Raw genomic sequence first — 20,133 nt, 5'->3', positions numbered from 1 at the left:
GATGGGATCCCATAGCTAGACAAAAGCTCGAGTACTGAGTTTTGCTCTGACAGACCTCCTAGGAGCCATATATAGCTCTTTAAAATCCCAGGTAACCTGCCACAAAACTGTCCGACAGAGATCATTATAAGACAGAACAGTTATAAAATACTCTGAAAGGCTGAATAGGGTTTTTCCCCCTCTTGTGATATTTTGGAGTTGAACTTTAGATACATAATTTTAAACATGGCCTTTTAAAGTAACTTTCTGTTCTGTCCCTGTCATTTTTAGAGCTGTAAAGGAAAGCCAAAATGCCAGGAAAGGGGAGCAAATGAAAAGGGGGAGCGAGGCTAGAGAGCAGGTTTTGATCATCTTTGCAAGAAGTGACATCATCTATGAGAACAAAAGTCTTCAGTCGCTGCAACTGGAGACAGCTTTTAGTCTCCAATTCTCTTTTGCCCCAAGCCAGCCAGCCAGCCAAATAAAAACAGCAGGATAAATCACTGCTGGCAGAATTTAACAGTTATGCAACATCCAGTGCACCATGTGCCTATTTTTAGATCAGTTTTACACTAGCAGAATTTATTTTATGAAATCTAAAAAGAATGTCTGGTCAGAGGCCGGGGGATAAAGAGGGTATTTAGGAAGTGCAAAATGTAAAAATACTTAGTACAAAGATGTACTAGCAAGCCCCACTTTGGCAATACTGGTGTCCTTTCAAGCGTGTTGGCTCAGTCAGGCATGGTAATGAAGAGTAGAGGGTTTTTGCATCAGTATTCCCTTGAATTTCTAATCTGCAATTGTTTTTTAAACGGTTAACTATACTTACTTTACCCTAATAGCTAACTGTACTGTATGTGTTTTACTTAAAGCTGGGCTTCTCCACCATTTATGCTGTACTGGCGTGCAGTAAGCAGCAGCTCACCTCCTTACAGTACTGGCTAGTCAGATTTAAAGAAATTGTGTTAACTGGAGTGCTCTGCAAAGCTGACTGAGCTACAGAGATACTCCTCATCCTTTGTGAGATACCCTGGATTTAATGAGCTCCTGATATTTAGCTGATATATGCTTTGTGTATGTTTCCTCAATCTTCAGGGAATTAGGATTGTGTATGCTGCTTGCACCAGATCAAACTGAATCTTTTTCAGTGTTCACAGGAACACGCACTAAGTTGTATTTCATTAGTTAAAAGCAATTTCAGCTTGCAACACAGGTATGAATAATTGAAGATTAGTCTCACATACTGTGCTCTTTATCCAAGACCAGACGTACATCTTTTCTAAATCTGACTTTATCCTCTCACTGTTGTAAGTCTACATTAGTTTGTACCATGTATAATTTTGTTCCCAAAGTTTTTTGCTCAGATTCAGAATGGGTAAGGATTGGGAAAAGTTTGACCTCTCAGCCTTTAGAGATTCTAGCAGATAAAACATACTCTGCATAGCTAACTTATCTTTGGGATTTCTGCCACAATTTGGACAGTTTTCAATCATGCCTTGAAGCAAATTAGTGTTCTGACCACTGCATGATCTGTATTGATCTTTTTTTCTGTCCTACCTTTCTTCTAGGTGACAATCTCGATGCTATCCATGACATAACTGTGGCATACCCCCAAAATATTCCTCAGACAGAGAAGCACCTTCTGAATGGAAACTTCCCAAAGGAGATTCACTTCCATGTCCAGAGGTATCCCATAGAGACAGTGCCCACTTCTAAGGAGGAGCTGCAGCTTTGGTGCCGGAAGCGTTGGGAAGAGAAAGAGGAGAGACTCCGACACTTCTATGAAGGTGGAAAATGCTTCAGTGCAACAGGGCAAAGCATTATTCCACCATGTAAATCTGAGCTCAGGGTCCTCGCAGTTAAGTGCATCTCACTCCTGTATTGGACGCTGTTCCCACCGGGTATGCTTGCACTGCTGTACCTGTACAGCTTTGCACGATGGTACTTTGCAGCCATGATCATCGTCTTTGTTGTGCAGCAAAAGATATTTGGTGGGCTGGAACTAATTGAACTCGCTTGTCATCGGTATTTTAAAAAGCAACAGAGATTTCACGACATGAAAATGAAAAACAATTAGTTCCAGGGTAGGGAAAAACAAAAAAATAGGTGGTTTTGAGATGTCCTGCAAATTTTATGCACAGGGAAGAATTTTTGCATGAGAATTCTCTTTTACTATCGCCATTGTTAGACATTTGCACTTGATTCTGTGAAGAGAAAGAAAAATGTTAGTTATTGGTACACGTGAAAATGGTAGTTTTTATCTCTGAATGTAATTTCAACATTGCTCTTGCAAGCAGCTAGCAACTGCATTCTGCTGTAATTAAGAAACAAATTGCTGGATTATTGAACAATCGTAAGGATGTTAATAAATGTGACATGCACTGAACTTTCATGTGGAAACCCAAACTGTCCAGCTGAGAGACAGATGTACAATGTCTGTATAATCACATTGTTGTAACGTAAGCACCAGATTTGGAAAGCTGGTAGGTTTAACGATGTTTTGATGGTAGGTGGAAGTTGGAGGATAAGTTGTTCTGTTTCTTTTTTCTATTGCAAATATTCAGACTTATTTTAAAATAATATTTTCACATAAGCTTTTCCAAACACTACTGAACTTACCACTATCCAACCATTCTGGCTTGGTCACTCAGAAGGATTCTGAAGCCTTGCAGTCTTGTGTTGTAGTACCGAAAACAGTGCTGGCTCTGCCTCCTTTTAAGTCTTAACTGATTATTTAATAGACCTATGCAGCTGACTTTTGGTTTCTCACTGTCTCATACTGTTTTGGTCTACCTGTTAGCTGTGGGAGACTTGTTCCTACTGTAGTATACAGAGCTGCGGGATAGGGGAGCTGGTTTCTTTGTTGGTTTATTGGTGCTTTTTTCTTGTAGAGGCAAAAATAAGTGTCTGTTTCTAAGGAGCTGGCATATGTTTTTCAAAAAGGTGTCCTTGTAGACAATATTTGGTGGAAAACATTTTATTTATTTTTCAAAGTAAGGCAAGATATCTTCTTTTTTTAAGTATGTATTTTGGTTTTCACATTGCTTCCTTAGGCATTTCAAGTGTCCCTGTAGATAAGTAGAAGGACTGCTTGTTCCAGGCATGTCAGCCAGACCTGTTGCAATGCATCTGATGCAATGGTTGTCTCCTGATAGGTACAGGAGATGGGTTTCAGACTTAGCACAGCACAGGAAAATTGAGGTACATCTTCGCTTTGCAGTATTCTCTTAGATTGCTTGATGACATCATTGCTTTTCCAATCTCCTTCACAATTTTTTGGGGGTTCTTTTGGGGCTCCCACTGTAACACTTTGCCTTATTTTCATGACATTCAGAAAATCTGAAGGCTTAAACTCAGACAAGGCACTTTCAAGTGTATTCCTTGTCATATATAATAAAAGTAGTGTTTATGCTCACATAGTAAAAGAGACAAATGTTGCCAGCACTTAGGAGACACTTCAGGTTAGATTTGTCTTTCAGCCTCAGAAATGTTAGACCACTTGATCAACCGCATTGCTGCAAAACCTTCCTGACTTACTATGTATTTGTTGTTTATTGGATGAAGGCTTGTTTGAGCTACACCGAGATGGCCTGGCTCCGTATGTTGAGTGGCATTGCCATGAAATGTGAAAGTACAGAGTGCAAAGTGTAACTTGTACAGTGCTGAATATCTCAGTCAGTGGGTCAGCATGGTAGACACGTTTGTTTTCTTCTAAATTCCAACACTAAACATGTTGTCTGATGTGTTTGTATCAAAGGCCATTTTTGAACGAATCACCAGCCTCTATTCAACTGTCCCTTGCAAGGCGACAAATATTTTTTTAGTCTATGCTTATAATAACTGTTTATTATGCGAAAAGTACTTGAAGCCATCTGTTTTACTCTAATTTTTTTAATCCTTTTTTTCTTAAAAGTAAATAAAACTAGGTTTATATTTAGGGTTATGTTTCTTAATGATTTTTCATATTTATATTTGTGTACCTGACGACTGGTGTTTCATTGTCACGAGTGGAAGGAGGTCCTTTCTGCACTATGAGGACTTTTTTAAACATAGTTCTGTGATATCAAAGGCATGGTTGCAGCTTAAATCTACATAGCCTGGTTTTTCTTCTCCTAATACTCTGTTTTGGTGCAGTTCCCAGCACATCCAGGTAACTCGCTGCAAGGGAAAACCTAAAAACCTCATTTATGGTTCATGCAGAGGAGATTTAAAAGGCTGCTTCTAGTCTGTCCTGAGCCACGGCTGTGCTTTCATACCAGGAGTAACCATGGCCAGCCTACTCCAATAGCCTTAACATAATCTTCAGGAATGGCTTCGGAGGACAGGTTATGTATGTTGGTGACATAAATACCAGCTTTACTTTTCTCAGTCACTCAGAGAACTTTGTGGTGTCATCAGATCTATCAGGAACATCAGCGTGAGTCTTGGTGATGGAGTGGTGAAAAATTTACGTCTGTGTGTGATTAGAGCTGGGCTCTGAAAATTAAATCAAATGCAATCCATCATTGACCCTTACAAGGGTTTTTTTCCTAGCTGGAGCCAAACACGTAACCTACTGTAATGTGGTAAACATCCTGCAAATCTGTAATTCATCCTCTTCTCTCATGTATTTGGATTGAAGGGAAAGAATAATCTTCTTGTCAGCTGCTAATGTCACATTTGCAATGCCTGACACCATGATGTGGGGTGGCACATGGCAAGTGAAGAATCCTCCTCTCACAGGGAGGGTGTTGGCTTGGTGACTGACGTAAATTTTCAGATTATGTGCATCATTTTCCATCTCAATTAGAAATGCAAGCATGGGAAAAAAATGAATAAAAAGCAAAAACTATGTGGCTGTAGAAGCTTCTTTGTTTAAAAAGTAGTTAAGGAACTGGAGGAGGATATTTCTGCAAATGCTTTTTTTTCTCTTTGGTCAAAATGTAACTTTTTACGCAAAGGGTTCTAATATACATTTTTTTTTGAGACTATTTTGTTCTTACCCTGTTTCCCTATTCAGAGTATAAGATGGCACTTAGGGACGTGGTTTAGTGGTGGACTTGGCAGTGTTAGATTAACAGTTGGACTCAATGATCTTAAAGGTCTTTTCCAACCTAAACGATCCTGTGATTCTGTGTTGGGTAAATCACTTTGAAATGTTTTCAATGCTGTTAGGTTAAAGGTGCTAGTACTCCAGGAATCGCACCCTGCCTCTCTTTCATGGAAGGCATATTGGCACCGAGACTTGTCTCGCTCATTAGCACGTTTGTCATGGCTCACCTTCTCTCGTAGTCCCAGCAGCCGCACTGCTCAGCAGTGATTGCTCTCTCTACGGGACCTGTAAGTCTTGCTTATGTTATTTGAGATCAGTGACGTGCTTTAAGGATACTGCTCTCGTTTGTTCAATCAGATGTTTCCCCATCAGCATCAGGGTTTTCCTTCTCTCTGCTCGGAACAGAAGGTTGAAATCCTGCCATCTGCGTTTGTCATCAAGCTCATCTGGGTAGCAGGACACCAGACCAAGACATTTCTCTCTTGGCTTCAAAGCTGCAAGGCCCAAAGCTGGTCTTTAAGATGTTGTCTTGATCATATGAAATGTAGTTCCTAGTTTTGTGCATTGCATCAATCTGTGTTGTTTAAAAAAGATCCGTGTTTTTATAACTTGATTTTATATGTACACTGTGTGAAAGGAAACACCAGGATACTACAAACCTACAGAAAGCCTTAGTTTTCAGAGTTCACTGATTATATTAGAATGTTTTAACCACGTACCAGTTACTCTACAGCAACAATAAAGACCTGAAGCATTGCATGTGTTTAATTTTGCTGTTTTCTTTTTACTGTGTGACGCATTCTGTATGCACTCATAAGGAACAAACCTTATCTTCAATTATATGGCTGGCTGTTTTGGGCAGACTGGTGTCCGTTCGGGTGCTCAACCCATGGTTTGTGGCTGTTGGGGTGCTATGTCTCCCTTCTCTCCATGGGAGGTTGGAAAGGGGCAGTTGGCCAGACTCAGCCTTCTAGATTCTTCATGTAAAGCGATGTGTGCAAGACATGCAGCTCAATTTTAGCCTTGCTTTGCTGCTTAACCAGTATTGTTGTGGCTCAAAAGAGCATGTTAGCTAATGATACGTAGGTAAGTCCTCCAATTTAGCTATATCCTGTTACCACCCATGTAATTACTGACACAAGAATGTATCTGTGGCATGGTTCACGTTCTTAGAGGACCTGTCTTTAATGTAACTTCAGATCACATGCTCCTTGATTTCTCTCTCCGTTCTCTGAATGCTAATCTGGTGTGGAAGGGCAAGGGCTGTGTTTGTCAGGAGCTGTTGTGCTCCTCGTTACCTAATGGGGAATAGCCTTGCCATGAGTGCTGCACCCTGCAGCAGCCCTAGCAAAACACCCACGTCTCCAGCAGGGAGCATGTGTCAGAAAGACCACAAGAAACGGAGACCCTGGTAGCAGTTTCTACAGCTGGAGATGATATTTACAATGTCTACATATGCTCAGAGCATTCAGATTAGTCCCAAAGGTCAAAATGAGCCATGCTCTGCATTGAATGGCTTGTCTCTCTGAAAAGATGGTTGTCACTTTCTCTGTCTCCTCAGAGCTGAAATATGCAATGAAAAAATTGGTTTCTCTGGCTTACCTGCCATTATAGAAAATAATAATAATGGAGGCCAAAGCTTTCACCCTCTAGCTGCCCCAAACACCTCCTTTGCAGTTCAATACAGCGGATAAAAGGTGGTCTTATTTCCTGAGGACTTTGAATCAGACCACAAGCTATCTCAACCAGAAATTATTCCTGGGAGCTGGGAGCACGGTCTGTGCTTATAACATGCTTTAGTGACTCTCATCCTAGAGAGAGTTTGTGCTGAGATGCACAAGAGGCAGAGAGAGCTCACCTCTGTCCTTGCTGGGCCTCTCAAAAGTCCCAGCATCTTTAGCAGGAGATAGGCCCTGAATTTTTAAGCAGATGTCTTTGTTTTATTCCAGTCTGGCCTCCGTATGGTTTGTCATCCCTTTTTCTGGAGTTCTTCATGTGGGGTGACTATTTTCTCTGGTGGTGGGATATGCAGGAGACTGACAAGAGGAGTTCAAGCAAAACTCTGCCTGCATTTTCTCAGATAGGCATTGCTGCTCTCAGGAGCAGAAGGAAGGGTGTTTGCTCCTTCTGAGATACTTCATGGTGGGCTGCATGAGAGAGGTGGGCAGGCAGGGGCTGGTGTGAGTGTAATGGTTTTGGTGGTCAGCACCCTCTTCCCTAAATTTCTCTCTCCATCTTGCTTGTCAGAGTGAGGAGGTGAGAGCCCCTTCACCCTCATCTGCAGGGAGCAGAGAAGCACCTTCAGCCTCACCAAAGGGAAGATCTAAAGGGGCTCAGGCCTTAGCCTTGCTTCTGTGTCCACAGGACAACACCCAGCAGAAAAGGATAAGCTGCTGCAGGCTGTGAGAGCACAAGAAGATGCTGCAGGGGAGCAGGAGGCAACGCTGGGCACTTGCTCTCTGCAGAGTCATAACCTGGCACTAACATCACTGCCTGGTTTGGCCCTCTACACCCCTGAGTTATTTCTTTGCCTGCCTTCGAGGCTTGCCTTGCTGCTTGAGCTGCTGGGTGTCTAGTGAGTGAGAGGAATGGATGTTGGTTAAGACTGGACTCGAAGGGAAATGTTAGGGATAATGGGATAGAGGCACTGGGGAAGCTGCGTACAGCTGGTTGGGAGCATCTCATCTTGCTTCAGGGGCTGAAGGAAAAGGTCTACATTAAGAGACTTGTTTACTTAGACATCTTTAGAGAAAGTGGAGAGAGAATGAACATCCTCCATGGGGTGGTTCACAGTGAGACCCACAGACTGCCCTGGGAAGAGCCTCTTTATGTTCTTACCAGACAGGCTGCCCAAATATGCTGGCATTGCCCACACATGCCTGTAGCTAGTCGGGGTGATATCTCCTCTGTCCATACTAAAGTTTCTCACTTGATGTCCTGTGTTTCAGGACATGCGAACAGCTCCTCCTGTTTCTTGTCCTGGCAGCTGTGAAAGACCCTGAGCTCTTTAAGGAAGAGTAATCCCTTGCTGTCACTAAGATTCCCATCGGCAGCCTGGGGAGGTGCCCAGCTTTCCGGAGAAGCTCGCAAAATCGCTTGTAATGCGGTGCTGCCTCGTGCAACCTGTGCATCGCCTGGCAGCCAGGTGCTCCCTCACCTCCTTGGTCAGGAGCTGTCTCATTGTGCCCCTCCCCACCACCGCAGTTAGATTTCCTTCCAGATTATCCACTGGAATGATTTGAGTGGAAATGTTCACACTGATAGGTCTGCAGGTTTGCTTCCTACAGCTTTGGACTCCCTGCCCAGTGCTGTTCAAAGAGCTCTCTCAAGCTCAGCTCTGAACTTGTTTCACTCGAGAAGTGCCCTTTTTATAGCTACTTAAGTGAAGGTTCCCACTTCTCAGGGGCTTTTGTCAGTGCTTTGTGATGGGCACAAAACATCAGAGCCAGTAGATTGGCCTCAGGGTCATGACAGGGAAACCTTGCCTCTGCTGTGAGGACAGGAGGGGGTCCGCTCCCAGCACTTGGGGTCCAGTTAGATGAGACTACCGTGTGCAGTCCCAGGAGCTGAACTCATGCTGCTTCTAACAGGCCTTAACACCAGTCCCTGGAGGAGCAGAACCAGCAATTTAAAGGAAATGCTCAAAACAATCTCTTTTGGCAGCAAATTAAACTTTTCTGAGTCCTTTCTTGCTCTCCGCCTTCCTTCCCCTCTTGCCCTCCCAGGAGCAAGAGAGGAGAAGGTTTTGGGGCACCCTCTAAGCTTCAGTTGCTTAAAGCAGGAGAACGTGATCCCGGAGCGGCTGTCCTACATGGATCAAGCCGTGCTGGCCAGGCTCACAAGGCAGGAGTGGAGGACTGCTTGACATCACAGGCTTTCTGCATCTGTCTACCCCTGGAGAGACCCACAAGGAGAGGGACCGGATCCATTTCCTTACCCGCTGCTGGTCTCCTGCGTGGACACGTGCCAGCTGGTTCATCTTGCTGGGCTACTGCATGAACAATGTGAGATCTTCACCAACGTGAGGACAATGGGATATGGAGCATCGTCCTGCAGGACCCCAGTGCTTCAGCCACCAGCTGGGAAGCTGGAGAGGAGCACTTGGGAAAGGTGCGGCTGCGCACAGACCTGCTGACCGACAGACTCGGGTGTCCTTGGTGGTCTTCTCAGAGATGCTGTGGGTAATGTGGGCCAGGGGTAGGGACAGCACAGATACCACTTACTGCAAGCCAGGGATGTGTCTGACACCAGGCACTAACACTCACATACAGGTTTGAGGCTGCATGACCATCTGGGACAGGTATTATTCCTGGTCTCCGAGGCCTTGGCTGGCAGTGAGTCCCACCGTTGCAGGCAGGACAGCACAGGATGCAGCTGACCCAAGCTGCTGGGATAATGGGCAGCAAATGTCACCTTGCTAGCAGCAGTGAGGACCAGGTATTTATTCCGGGTGCAATAACTCAGCTGCCTGTCTGTTCCTGTCCCTGGTACATGCCCAGCACATGCACCCCCCAGAGCGTTAGTCCTAATAATTCAGTGGGTTTTTGTCTGACACGGGTGAGATCAGGGCTGATGTTTAGTTGTGATCTCTGCTCTTCTCGCTCTGTTCCTGCTCCTGCACCATGTGTGGGGACACCTGTATGGTCCCAGAGCGTGGGGTGCCTCAGACTATACACCACATGCCCAGCCTGGCTTTAAATTCAGACACTGAAGCTCTAGGAGTAGTCTGACTGCACAGAGCTCAGTGTGGGCTTTTCTGGCCCCCTCTCAACGATAGATGAGCTTGTTCTGAGTCTCCCACTGCCACAGCCAGACCACTCTCCCGTACAACAACTTAAAAGCCCACTGAGGGATCTTGGCAAGCCTCTTCTGCAGCAGAAGTGCTGATGGAGCTTTCTTTTCCTTCCCAGCCACTGATAAAGAGCAGTGATGGAGGCAGCAGTCCAGCTGGAAGCATATGGCTTTTGCTGCCTTCTCTGTTTCCATGCTGGGATGAGCTGCCAGGATCGGGCTCTGTGGTCCATCACTTGGGCTCTTGAAGCTGTGCAAGAGCAAACCTGACCTTTAGGTCACTCAGCAGTCAAGTGTCCAGTGGGTGTGTGTGACATTTCCAGCCTCCTCACTGTAGATGCTGCATTCCTCTAGAGGTTTTGCTTTTCTACCCTTGCTGGGGAAAGGGAGGGGTCTTTTCCAAGAGTCCCTGAGAGTGAGTGCACAGAGATGTTTTATGCAAGATCACAGCAAGGTGTTCAGGTCTGCCTCCTCACAACATGTGAAGGTTAAAGCCAGGCTCTCAGCTTTCCACTGCTAATGACAGAAAGTGCTATGTAAGTGAGAGAGAGTCTAATTAGGGATTAATGAGAAAGGAGCCTGTGGTTTTATTATCCGTTGGACACGAGTACCGTGGATGAGCAAGAGAGGTTGCATTAGCAGCTTCCTGCTGAGTCCTTCCAGCAGGAAAGTCCTTAGCAGGCTTTCTGCATCATTTAAGGCCAAGAGGTAGAGGAGGGCGCTGAGGACAAGGAGCGGTGGGGCTTGGTGTCCTCTGCTGCAGGCTGGGACACCCCAAACCTGTGGCTCCACGGGTGGACTGAAGACCTTAGGGCAAAGACCTTGGGCTCTACATTGAGTCTGCCACTGCCCAGCGGCATGTGTCACGCAGCTCCTGCTTCCCAGGTGGTTCAGCAGGACTGGGGCCATCTCCTGGGGCTGCGCTGCTGCTGGGGCCACACACCACTGTGCCACAGACCCTTATTGCAGGTGAAAAGGGGCCCCAGCGCCATGAGAGTCTCTGTCTGGTCACAGTTGTCCCTTTTTCTCACCCTGGTGCCTGGTGGCAGGCCACGACACGTCAGGAGAGGAGCAGTCTGGGAGCGAAAGCACAGCTATTTGCTTCTGTGAAGGCCAGAGCAGAGCTCCCTGCTTTGGGATCAGCCCTCTGCCCCACTCCATCCTGAATCTGATAGCAAGGGACACTGGAAAAGATCAGATCATTGACTGTTAGACAAACACAGGAATAAAACCAGGGAGGTTAAATACCAAAGCTTGAATTAGCTTCATCATTCCTAGCCATTGCATAAAAAGTATTAAAGTTATTACAGGACATGCTGGATGCTTGTACATCAGGAACAACAAATATAGATAGAATGGTTCTTGTCATAAATACCACTCAAGCCATCTCAACAGCCCTCTTCGCCATCATGGCGCTGCTGGCAGCCAACCTGGCTGAGCAATGCCAAACCAATGGTGAGTGGTGGGTGCATTTGATGAAATGATGAAACAGCTAATTCTCTTTCTAAATAATATGAGTCTTGCATTGGTTTGTGATTAGCAGATCCCTGAACATTTCTTAAGGAGAGAAACCTCCTGACATGAGGCAGACTTCGTTTCTCTGGGTCCTCTCCATGGGGCTCTTGCTGCAAGTACTACAAGGAACCAAAGACCAGGGGATAAAAATCGCAAAACCCCCACATGTACATGCATTTGTCAAGTCTATTAATAATGTGCTTCATACTGTACTTTGAATGCTTTATTTAATGATTACTCTGCACTTTGCCACTCAGCCATTGCAGTCACATCTAGTCCTAAAGTTATCAGACGTCCAATATATCACAGCCTGACTCTACTGATGTCTTGCTTTTTGATACCAAGATGTCTTTGATACCAAGCACATGGACTTTTTAAGCCTCTTGTATCAACACAGCATGCAGTTAGGTGCTTTTGTTACTCTATTGACCAAACCAGGTGCCTTTTCCAGTGGCAGACCATTGCACCCCTAGATATAAAGTCCTTTGGTTACCCCTAGTCTGCCAAATGCTCTAACACATCCAGTTAGGAAACGAACCCAGCTTTTAGCTCGGTGTCTCCAAATCCTAATCCTCCCATCCCATCCTGCTCTGCCGCATCTCCCCCCACAGAGGAGAGGGTTAGAATGGAGGACCTTACCCCGCACACTGGCAGGAGTGGGCAGAGTGAGAGGTCGTGCTGAACCTGGAGTGCTTCCAGGGCCACTAAACCTCACTGAGTCACTCATTAAGTTGATACAGCAGGAAGTCATCAAAAATAGAAGACAGTGGAAATAAAATAAATAGCGAGGCATCCATTCACACCCTTGGCAGAGGCGATTCAGTTCCCGGTCCCCTGTGTGCCCGCAGGGAGAACAGCCGCTGCTTATTAGACAGATTATGTAATTGAAGTGGTCTATATTTGTCAGGAGTGTGTGGCGTACACACCTCGAGGGTCAGATGCCCGGCAGTTTGGAGAACATTAGCTCCCCTAATGAATCAGCAGGGAGAAGGACCTAAAAATACAACACGTCTGCAGAAGGGCATCATCGAGTTGCTCAGTCAGCCAAGGTCAGGAGGCCCTGACTGCTTTTCCAGCTCTGGCTGGGGTGGTGATGCTATGCTCAGATGCTCATCACCTCTGAAAAGGCAGGGTCCACACTGAGCTAAGCCTCCTTTCAAACTTCTGCTGTGGTCCTGGATGTTGAACCAGTGCCTAAAGGAGGAGAAAGACCGCCAATCTATGCCATAACCACCATATAGTAAAGTCAACCTACTTTTTGGGATGTTCTCCCTCTGAGTCCAGCAATTCTGGACTAACGCTAGTCCGGCTCTTGCAGGCAGGGTGCTGGGCTCAGCTGCCTGCTCTGGGTTTCAGCTTTGTGACTTAGGGCATCCTGCATGAACGGAGCGTAAAGGCTGGAAATGGCCTGGGCTGCCTGTGAGGGCATCAGCCATACAGAAGGCAAGCGATGACCATCTAAGCCCACGTAGGCACTTTCCATCCTCCTTTCTGGATGGGTAGAGCTGTAGAGAATCACTCCATTGCTCCACACAGGGTGGGGAAATCCCCTTCTGGTGTGTGGGGTGGCATCCTGGCGGTGCTCAGGTGCAGCGATCTCAGCAGCCAGTAGCTTGGCTGGCAGCAGATCTTTTATGACCTTATCCTCTTTCAGCCTGGCTGTGACCGCTGCATCCCAGTGCCATGCTGGTCTGCACTAGGCCCCAGGTGGCACTTCTGCTACGTGGAGGGGGGAAAACTGAACACAAGTGGGGTGTATCCTCCTTTATAGGGTGTAGTACCACTAAAAATGATGGAGCAGGGAAGCTCCAGCGCATCAGCGGTGGCCCACGGTCACTCCGCAACAGGCCTCCAGCCAGTTGGAGAGGTGTTTCTGCCATTTTGCATGTATAAAGATGGTTAATGAGAGCTTTTTTTTAGGAAACTGGAACAGGTGGAAGGAGGTAACAGATTGTCTCTGTTTTCTTGGTTTCTTGGTGAATTTGTTTGCCTGCAGTGCCCAAGAGCACAGCTCAGTATCCTGGTTTACCCCAGACCACTATAGGCAAAGATTGGTCTTACCCCATAGGCCCTATGCTGTGTTTGTACAGTGTCCATACACGCCATTCACCTTTTTAAGATCTTAAATACTGTGCCCCAGACCAAATTCTGCCTTCCTGTAGACCTGATGGAGGACCTGCCTGACAGAGGCAGAGAGCAGAGCCTGGCCAGGCAGCCTGTCCCGCGAGGCTGGCGATTGCCCTGATGTCGGTGCATCCCTGTCACATCCCCAGTAATGTCCTTGGTCCTTAGCTTCATACAGTTCAGCATCTGCCCCATGCAAGGGCTGGGACACCATGCTAAAGGTGGCCTGGATGGGCACGTGCAGCTCTAGGAACTGCCCTCCAGGTGAAATAAAAAAATATAGAGGGGTAAACTGCATGTAGATGTTGAGTTAGTGACCCATCACAGCCAAGGTTGATGTCCCTCTTGGTGGGGTTTGCAGAGCGCTGGTACCAATTCAAGTAACATAATCCCAGTGGCTCAATCTGACCCACTTGGAGCATCCATGTTTGTTATGGTTTGGAAAAGCTTGGTCAGAAAGTGCTTCCTTGTTCCTATTTTTGTGTGTTTCCAAAGAACAGCTCTCTCCCATGAATGTCAGGGTGGAGATTACCTACAGGAGCAGTAGAACTTTCCGACTGCTACAGCTAGTATTAATTAAGACTTGAGAGGAGGATCTTGCTGAGCTGTGGGCTGAGGAGCAGCAGTTTCTTGGGGGTGGTGCAGGCAAGAGGGCAAAGAGAAGAGGAGGGTCCAGCACTTCAGGGGCTTCCCCAGGACAGAGGAATGCAGGCAGGTGCAGGCACCATGTTGGTGCTCCATGTGGAGCTCTGCAGGTGTTGGGCACAAGCTGGAATCCTGCTCCCCACCGGAACTGGTGTGGCCAGCCTGGAGATGCTGGCAGTCCTGATTGGGAGGACAGACCCCTGGAGAAGGACCAGGAGGTCAACACCAGCAGTCACATCTGTGCTGTGGGCCTGGAGCACTGGGTATGGCATTAGTCTGTGTTGCAGTCATGCATAGTCTTAGTCCCACCTTCAGTGTAAACCTTGGAGATTTTAACATAAACCACAGGAGGATGTTCCTCCCATCATGCTCTTACTTCTACTTGTCTGTGAGGTCTCTGTGGTCACTGCAAAGTCCACCCATGCCACTGGTGGCACTGGATCAGTCCTTCTGGGCTCTCACTGGCCAAGCACCTGGGTACCAGCTCCCCTCTGCTCCCAGTGGTGTCACCGGCTGAGGCTCAGAGTCCAAATACAGCCCTTCCACATGGTCAGCCCTGGCGTCTCTGGGATGAGGCTCTGTCCCACAGCAACCGAGGAAAAGGACTGATTCAAATATAGATGCAGGGCTGGTCTTCCCACTGCATGTTTTCTGAGCGAGATAATTTATTTGGAAGAGCTGGTCCTGGCAGAGATCTTTGCACACATTTTTCTGCTCACCTCAGTCCTCCCTGCAGATAACTCAGCTGCCACAGCAGCTCCTCCTTCCCTGACCCCACATACCCTGGATGGGCTCACAAGGCACATTTCTGTCCTGCAATGGCTGCCAGAATTGCTTATTTTTAAATCCTGGGACACAAAAGCCCTACCTTTATCATTTGCCTGCAGTCCCAGCAGCTCGATGTATCCTCATTAAGCAACCACTGATCATCAAATGAACCTGACAGGCATGGGGAAATGTGGCCGCCCGGCATGCCTGCAGCTGGTCCTCTCCGCAGATGCAAAACATGGCGGGGTCTTCTCTCTACAGGGTGGGGAGAAAGGCTCTCGGGACCCCAGAGGAATGGTGAGCTTGTGCCTTCCCACTGCAGGGTGAGAGCCAGTGGCTGCAAGGACTGAGTTCGCTCCAGTCCCCCCAGATTTTCTACTGACAAACAATAATAATAATAATAATTCTTCAAAGAGGGTTAATGGGATGGAAAAATGGAAAACTGGATTATGGACCATGCAATTTTATTCTCCTCTTTGAAGACGCTATTTAAATAATCCTTCTGTTTCTTTATTTTTAATCTCTGTAGCCCACACCCTGAGGGAGGATGTCTTCAGAGCAAGAGGATCACCAGAATTTGGTCAGCTGCATGCAAGGAGACATCCAATTTGGGTGGCAGCCTGACCCCCAGACCAGGGCTTCTTCTAAAGAAGATTTGGGGAGAGGATGTATCACACAGAGATACTGGTGCAGCCCCCTGTCCAGAGCAAAAACCACTCCAATTTTGCTGTAAATGCCTGGGTGTTCAGAAGTGTTTGGACTGGTTGTGTTGGGCTTGTGTTTTGGTCAGGACTAGTCCCCAGATGGTTTCTCCACTCACCAAACTTGCTACAGTCTCCCAATGGAAAGGCCACGTTGCCTTTTGGAAGAGAGCATGCAAAACCCAGTACACGCAAAGAGGGAATCATGATGTGAAACATTACAGCAATCCCAGTGATGGGAGCGTGCTTGTAGGCAGGAATCTCTTCTGTGCTGTGGTGATGGGAGAAAACACGGTCACTGGTGCTTGTTTTGGGGCCAGGAGCCTGCTTTCTGGAATATACTGGCACTGGGCCTGCAGCAAAATTACAGCTTGACAAGGATGCTCAGGAGTCTCTGCTGGGGTACACCACCCTCAAACAGGCACCAGCTGATACATAAATTAACTTTTTCCCCCCGCCATCTTTCAGAAAAGGCTTAGGCTGGGCTCTGTAACTGCACAGTTTTAGTACAGCTCCTGTCTCAACCAAATTTCTTCAGGCACCACTAATTAAATTGAATTTACTGGGATGACAAGTGTCTTTCTTGTCTTGCCCACAGCTGTTGTGACTGCTGCTTGGGCTACAGTGCTGTCTTTTCGGTCCTGGGGCTCTGCTTGTGATAGGCTCAGCCTTGTGCAGGGACCTGCCGTGGGACCCCTGGGCTCCTCTGGGGCTGCTCAGGCTTGGGGGCACTGCCTGGGTGCCTCTCCCAGTGTGAGAACTGAGGAGCAGACCAGGGATCAGCCCAGCCTGGTTTTTATTTCTGCAAATAACTCAGGTGGTCACAGACTGGTCTGTAGGTCCCTTGTCATCCTCATGTCCGTGCCTGGTGGGGAAAGTTAATAATAGATGTTGGATGCTGCAGGAAGATGCAGAATTTAAATTAATTCCCATTCCTTCTCAGTAATAAAAATGTTTCTCCCCTAAGAGTCCCATGATTAATTGATCCAGGAATTGACAAATCAAGGATGGGAATGCATAAAATCCAATAGAAACAGATGAAAATAGCATTATGTACCATCTGATGCAGTCAGCGATGTCACGCAACGAAATGACTGCAGAAAAATAGGGCCTTGAGCTGGAGGAGCCTTCATTAAGATGTGGCAAGGGTATTATTAAGTAAAAGAACATTGATTTTGTTTGAAAGATTTGGCCATCCATATTAAATATAATCTCAGTAATGTAATCTTGGTAGTTGCTTTAAATGTCAGCCTCACTTGGCTACATCTGCTTGCTGGGGTTGCTGCTCTGAAATGAAAATGAAAACTTCATTCTCCATCACCTATTGTACTCCATTAGCAGCTTGATAGGCTGTGCCCATACAGGGAAGAATTAGCATATGGGTTCTCTATAGGGAATAAGCGTATGCCAGAAAGACCTGTGTATGTAAAACATATGTGGTGGTAACAAAACAAGTAATTTACAAAGACAAAAGCAGCCAACAAACAGGATATTTCAAAACCAGAAATCACTTTAAACTCTGGGCTTTCATGTGGGGCTTGAACACCGGGCCAAACTCTCTGCTGTTATTAATGCATGTAGATCTGCTGGGTTCAGCTCAATGTCCTCAGAAGCCCCTATCCCAAGTCCAGTCTGACAAATTCTGCTAAAGAATTCTTTTTTCTGGGTCCCAGATGTCCAGATCCATCAACAACAATGCCTGCACAGGGCTTCCATGGGGGTGTGTTGGTTGGCTGGAGAGAGGTGGCACTCAGTGATGCCCCCCATAGCTCATCAGTGGATGCTTCAAGATTGGGGAAAAGCACCACTGAACTCGCAACCTAACAGGACAGTTGATGCAAGGGTCCTCACCCAGGTGGGTGTTCCCACAGCAAAATGGTGCATGACACCACTCGTCCCAACTGGGAGCATGGGCACAGTCCCAAAGAGGCATGAACCTCGCATCCCCCAAGCCTCAGAGGAGTTGGGGATAGCATCCCCTGGGGAAAAGTGCAGGAAGGAGGAGAGGAGGAGCATCTCTGCTGGAAACATAAAGCCAAAGTCCAGTAGTACATAATATGGGCATTCTTTGCTGCCTGCCGGGGAGATCTGCTGTCAGAAACCCAGCACAGCAAATGTAAGAGGTGTTCTCATCCTCTGAGATGGATAAAAACTTTGACCAAATCCTTGCCTGTGTCCGTCTGAGCCCAAGGCACTTACTCTGCTCTTGCAGGAGATCTCCAGCCCTGCGCTCTCTCCCTCAGGCCCCGGGATGAAAGCAGCAGCCTGCAGACAGTGATGGAAACAAGGGGTGCCACCAGACAGGAGGGACTGTGGGCTCAAAAGTAGCTGTGAGGACCAAGGGAAGATTGGAAGTTTCGACGCAGTTATTCCTGCATCCCCCAGATCCAGTGGGCCAGAGGAAGGTAGCAGTGCGGACAGCAGGTGGCTAAGCACATCAGTTGCATAGCTCTGCTAAAGGAGCACAACAAAAGGCATCAAAACAATTTCCTTGAGAATCAGAAGTGTCCAGACACAGCTGAAGGCACTGAGCCACTTGACTGTAATGGAGTCAATTTTCTCCTTCAAAGTGCAGCATATAAACCTTTTTATAGCCCTGCGCCAGCAGAGCTATTTTTTCTCCCTGCCAGCTGTTGAAAGCCATTTCTGTGGCTCCCTCTCCAAGCCTTCGCCCGCTATCCTGCAGCTACCATTTCATTGCCCGCTTGAGCACTTGGAAGCTGAAAGGCAAAGAAATGGAAAGCTACCGCTCTGCTCTGACATTGCTTTGGGGCCGGGAAAGAGTCCCATACAGGTGGGGGATGGATGGGAGATGGGGAGCAGGAGCAGCCATGTGTGGCAGGGCTTGTCCCATGTTCCTCCAGTGTGAGGTCTGCTCTGTGCATCGCTTGCAGTGCTGGGGCCACAGCAAGAGGAGCTGGCTCTTTGTGTGTTGAGCAAAAAAGCGGGGGAGCACCTTGCCCCAGGATGCTGAGGACACCAAAAGCCTCATACGGGTCCAAGGGAAGAGCAGGCCCATTGGCAGAAGAAAGATCTTTGAAGAGCTGGTTGATGCACAGGAAACATCTCTGGCGCTGAGCTCCTCAGTGACATGTTGCTGGAGATGTGTAGGGTTTGTAAGCAAGAACCCTCGTGTTTTTGCCCAAATTTTATTCTCCTCCTAATTGCCCCCTTTCGGGTAATGGGTTGCACAGACCTTTGCTTTCTGATGTGGAAACCGAATGATCCTTCCTTAGGTTCATTGACTATTTTTCTGTCTCTGTTATGACTGTGAAACAAGAAACAAGATAAAATCACCGTAAAGATCATCCTGCAGGCCTTTGCTGGGTAAAGCCCACATTGCCCTAATGTAAGCATGATCAAAGTGCTAGGCTTGAAACAAGAGGGGCTTTTCCCCACGTCTTTCCTAGCAGTAACTGCAGAGTGGGAGCAGCATTCCTTGTCACTACAGAAAAGGGCAGCAACACCATGGAGTAAGAGAGCCTGGATCAAACATAGGGCTTGACTTTGGGTCACAGATGAGCCACAAACACCTGCCTCCCCTCGTGATCAGTCCTGGGGGTGTCCGATGGAAATAAGAACACAACCTCCCTCCAGAAAAAAAGGAAGATCAAGAAGAAAATTGAAAGAAAATAGATTTGTGTTGGTTGGGTGAGTCCGGTAGTTCTGAAAAACCACAGAGCACGAAGGGGAAAATATACATGGAAAGCAAAATATAGAAGCTTTTGTGTGATGCCAGCAATTTTCCTTTCCTTCACTGAGAAAGGAGCTGCATGAATGTGCGGTGTTACGATTTGCTCTTTCAAACGGCTGAGTCAAATACCAGCTAAATTACAAAGAGCCGTACGGAGACGTGAAGGACACGTAATGACAATATTTTGTCATTGCTCCCTCAGAAATGGATGTGGAAAGTGGGAAGAAGAAAAAAAAAATCGCATTAGGATTCAGATAGGATTTTGATAGCAGTTATTAAATGAAATGTAAAGGTTATTTTTAAACCCAAACCCTGGGTGCTGCTCCAAGCATGAACAGACTGGCAAATGATGTGAATTCTTCCATTTTCTTGATATTGTTCCTATGGATGTGTTTACCCCATAGGCAGGCATTGCAACCTTAAATTAAGAAAAAGGGAAAGGCAAAAGAAGAACATGCATTTTGCTGGGTATACAGTCTAAATACATACCAACAGAGCAACACCTGGAATTGATATTCTGCTGCCAGTACACCTTGCTCCAGGATAAGAGCAGCAACGAGCAGGACCAGGATTTGGAGTATGCCATGCACTGGTTCAGCTCTCAGCTCTTCAGGTCTTCCACCCTGAATACAACACTGGAGCAGATACTGAGTATACAGAGAAGGAAATGTGACTGGTGTGGTTCAAACTTGGCCCAAAAGCCTCTGTATGGATCCCCGTTGACTTTGACGAGTCAGTCTCAGGCGCAGGCATCAGGCCTGGAGGCAGCAGGAGTGAGCAGGCAGGAGGCTGAAGGGGTTTCTGGAGGAACCCAGGCAGACTTCACACCTGAGGTCATAAGAAGCTCCTGCATGTCCAGTTTCTGGTTATTGGTCTTGTAGAGT

General features: G+C 46.9%; 1 protein-coding gene across 4 annotated transcripts in view; it reads left to right on the top strand.

Annotated features, from left to right (window-relative positions):
- Positions 1-5,779, top strand: part of LCLAT1 (lysocardiolipin acyltransferase 1) — a 123,045-nt gene extending 117,266 nt beyond the window's left edge. For all 4 annotated transcript variants that reach the window (XM_074863889.1, XM_074863885.1, XM_074863888.1 and 1 more), the window contains one exon: positions 1,548-5,779. In XM_074863889.1, coding sequence (XP_074719990.1) covers positions 1,548-2,056 — 509 coding nt within the window. In that variant the 3' untranslated portion in view covers positions 2,057-5,779. The remainder of the gene's footprint in view (positions 1-1,547) is intronic.
- Positions 5,780-20,133: the final 14,354 nt, after the last annotated feature.

The sequence above is a fragment of the Strix uralensis genome, chromosome 3 (assembly GCF_047716275.1).
Source record: "Strix uralensis isolate ZFMK-TIS-50842 chromosome 3, bStrUra1, whole genome shotgun sequence".
NCBI lineage: Eukaryota > Metazoa > Chordata > Aves > Strigiformes > Strigidae > Strix > Strix uralensis.
The sequence above is the reverse complement of the archived record's forward strand: the minus strand, read 5'-3'. Positions and strand labels throughout refer to the sequence as shown.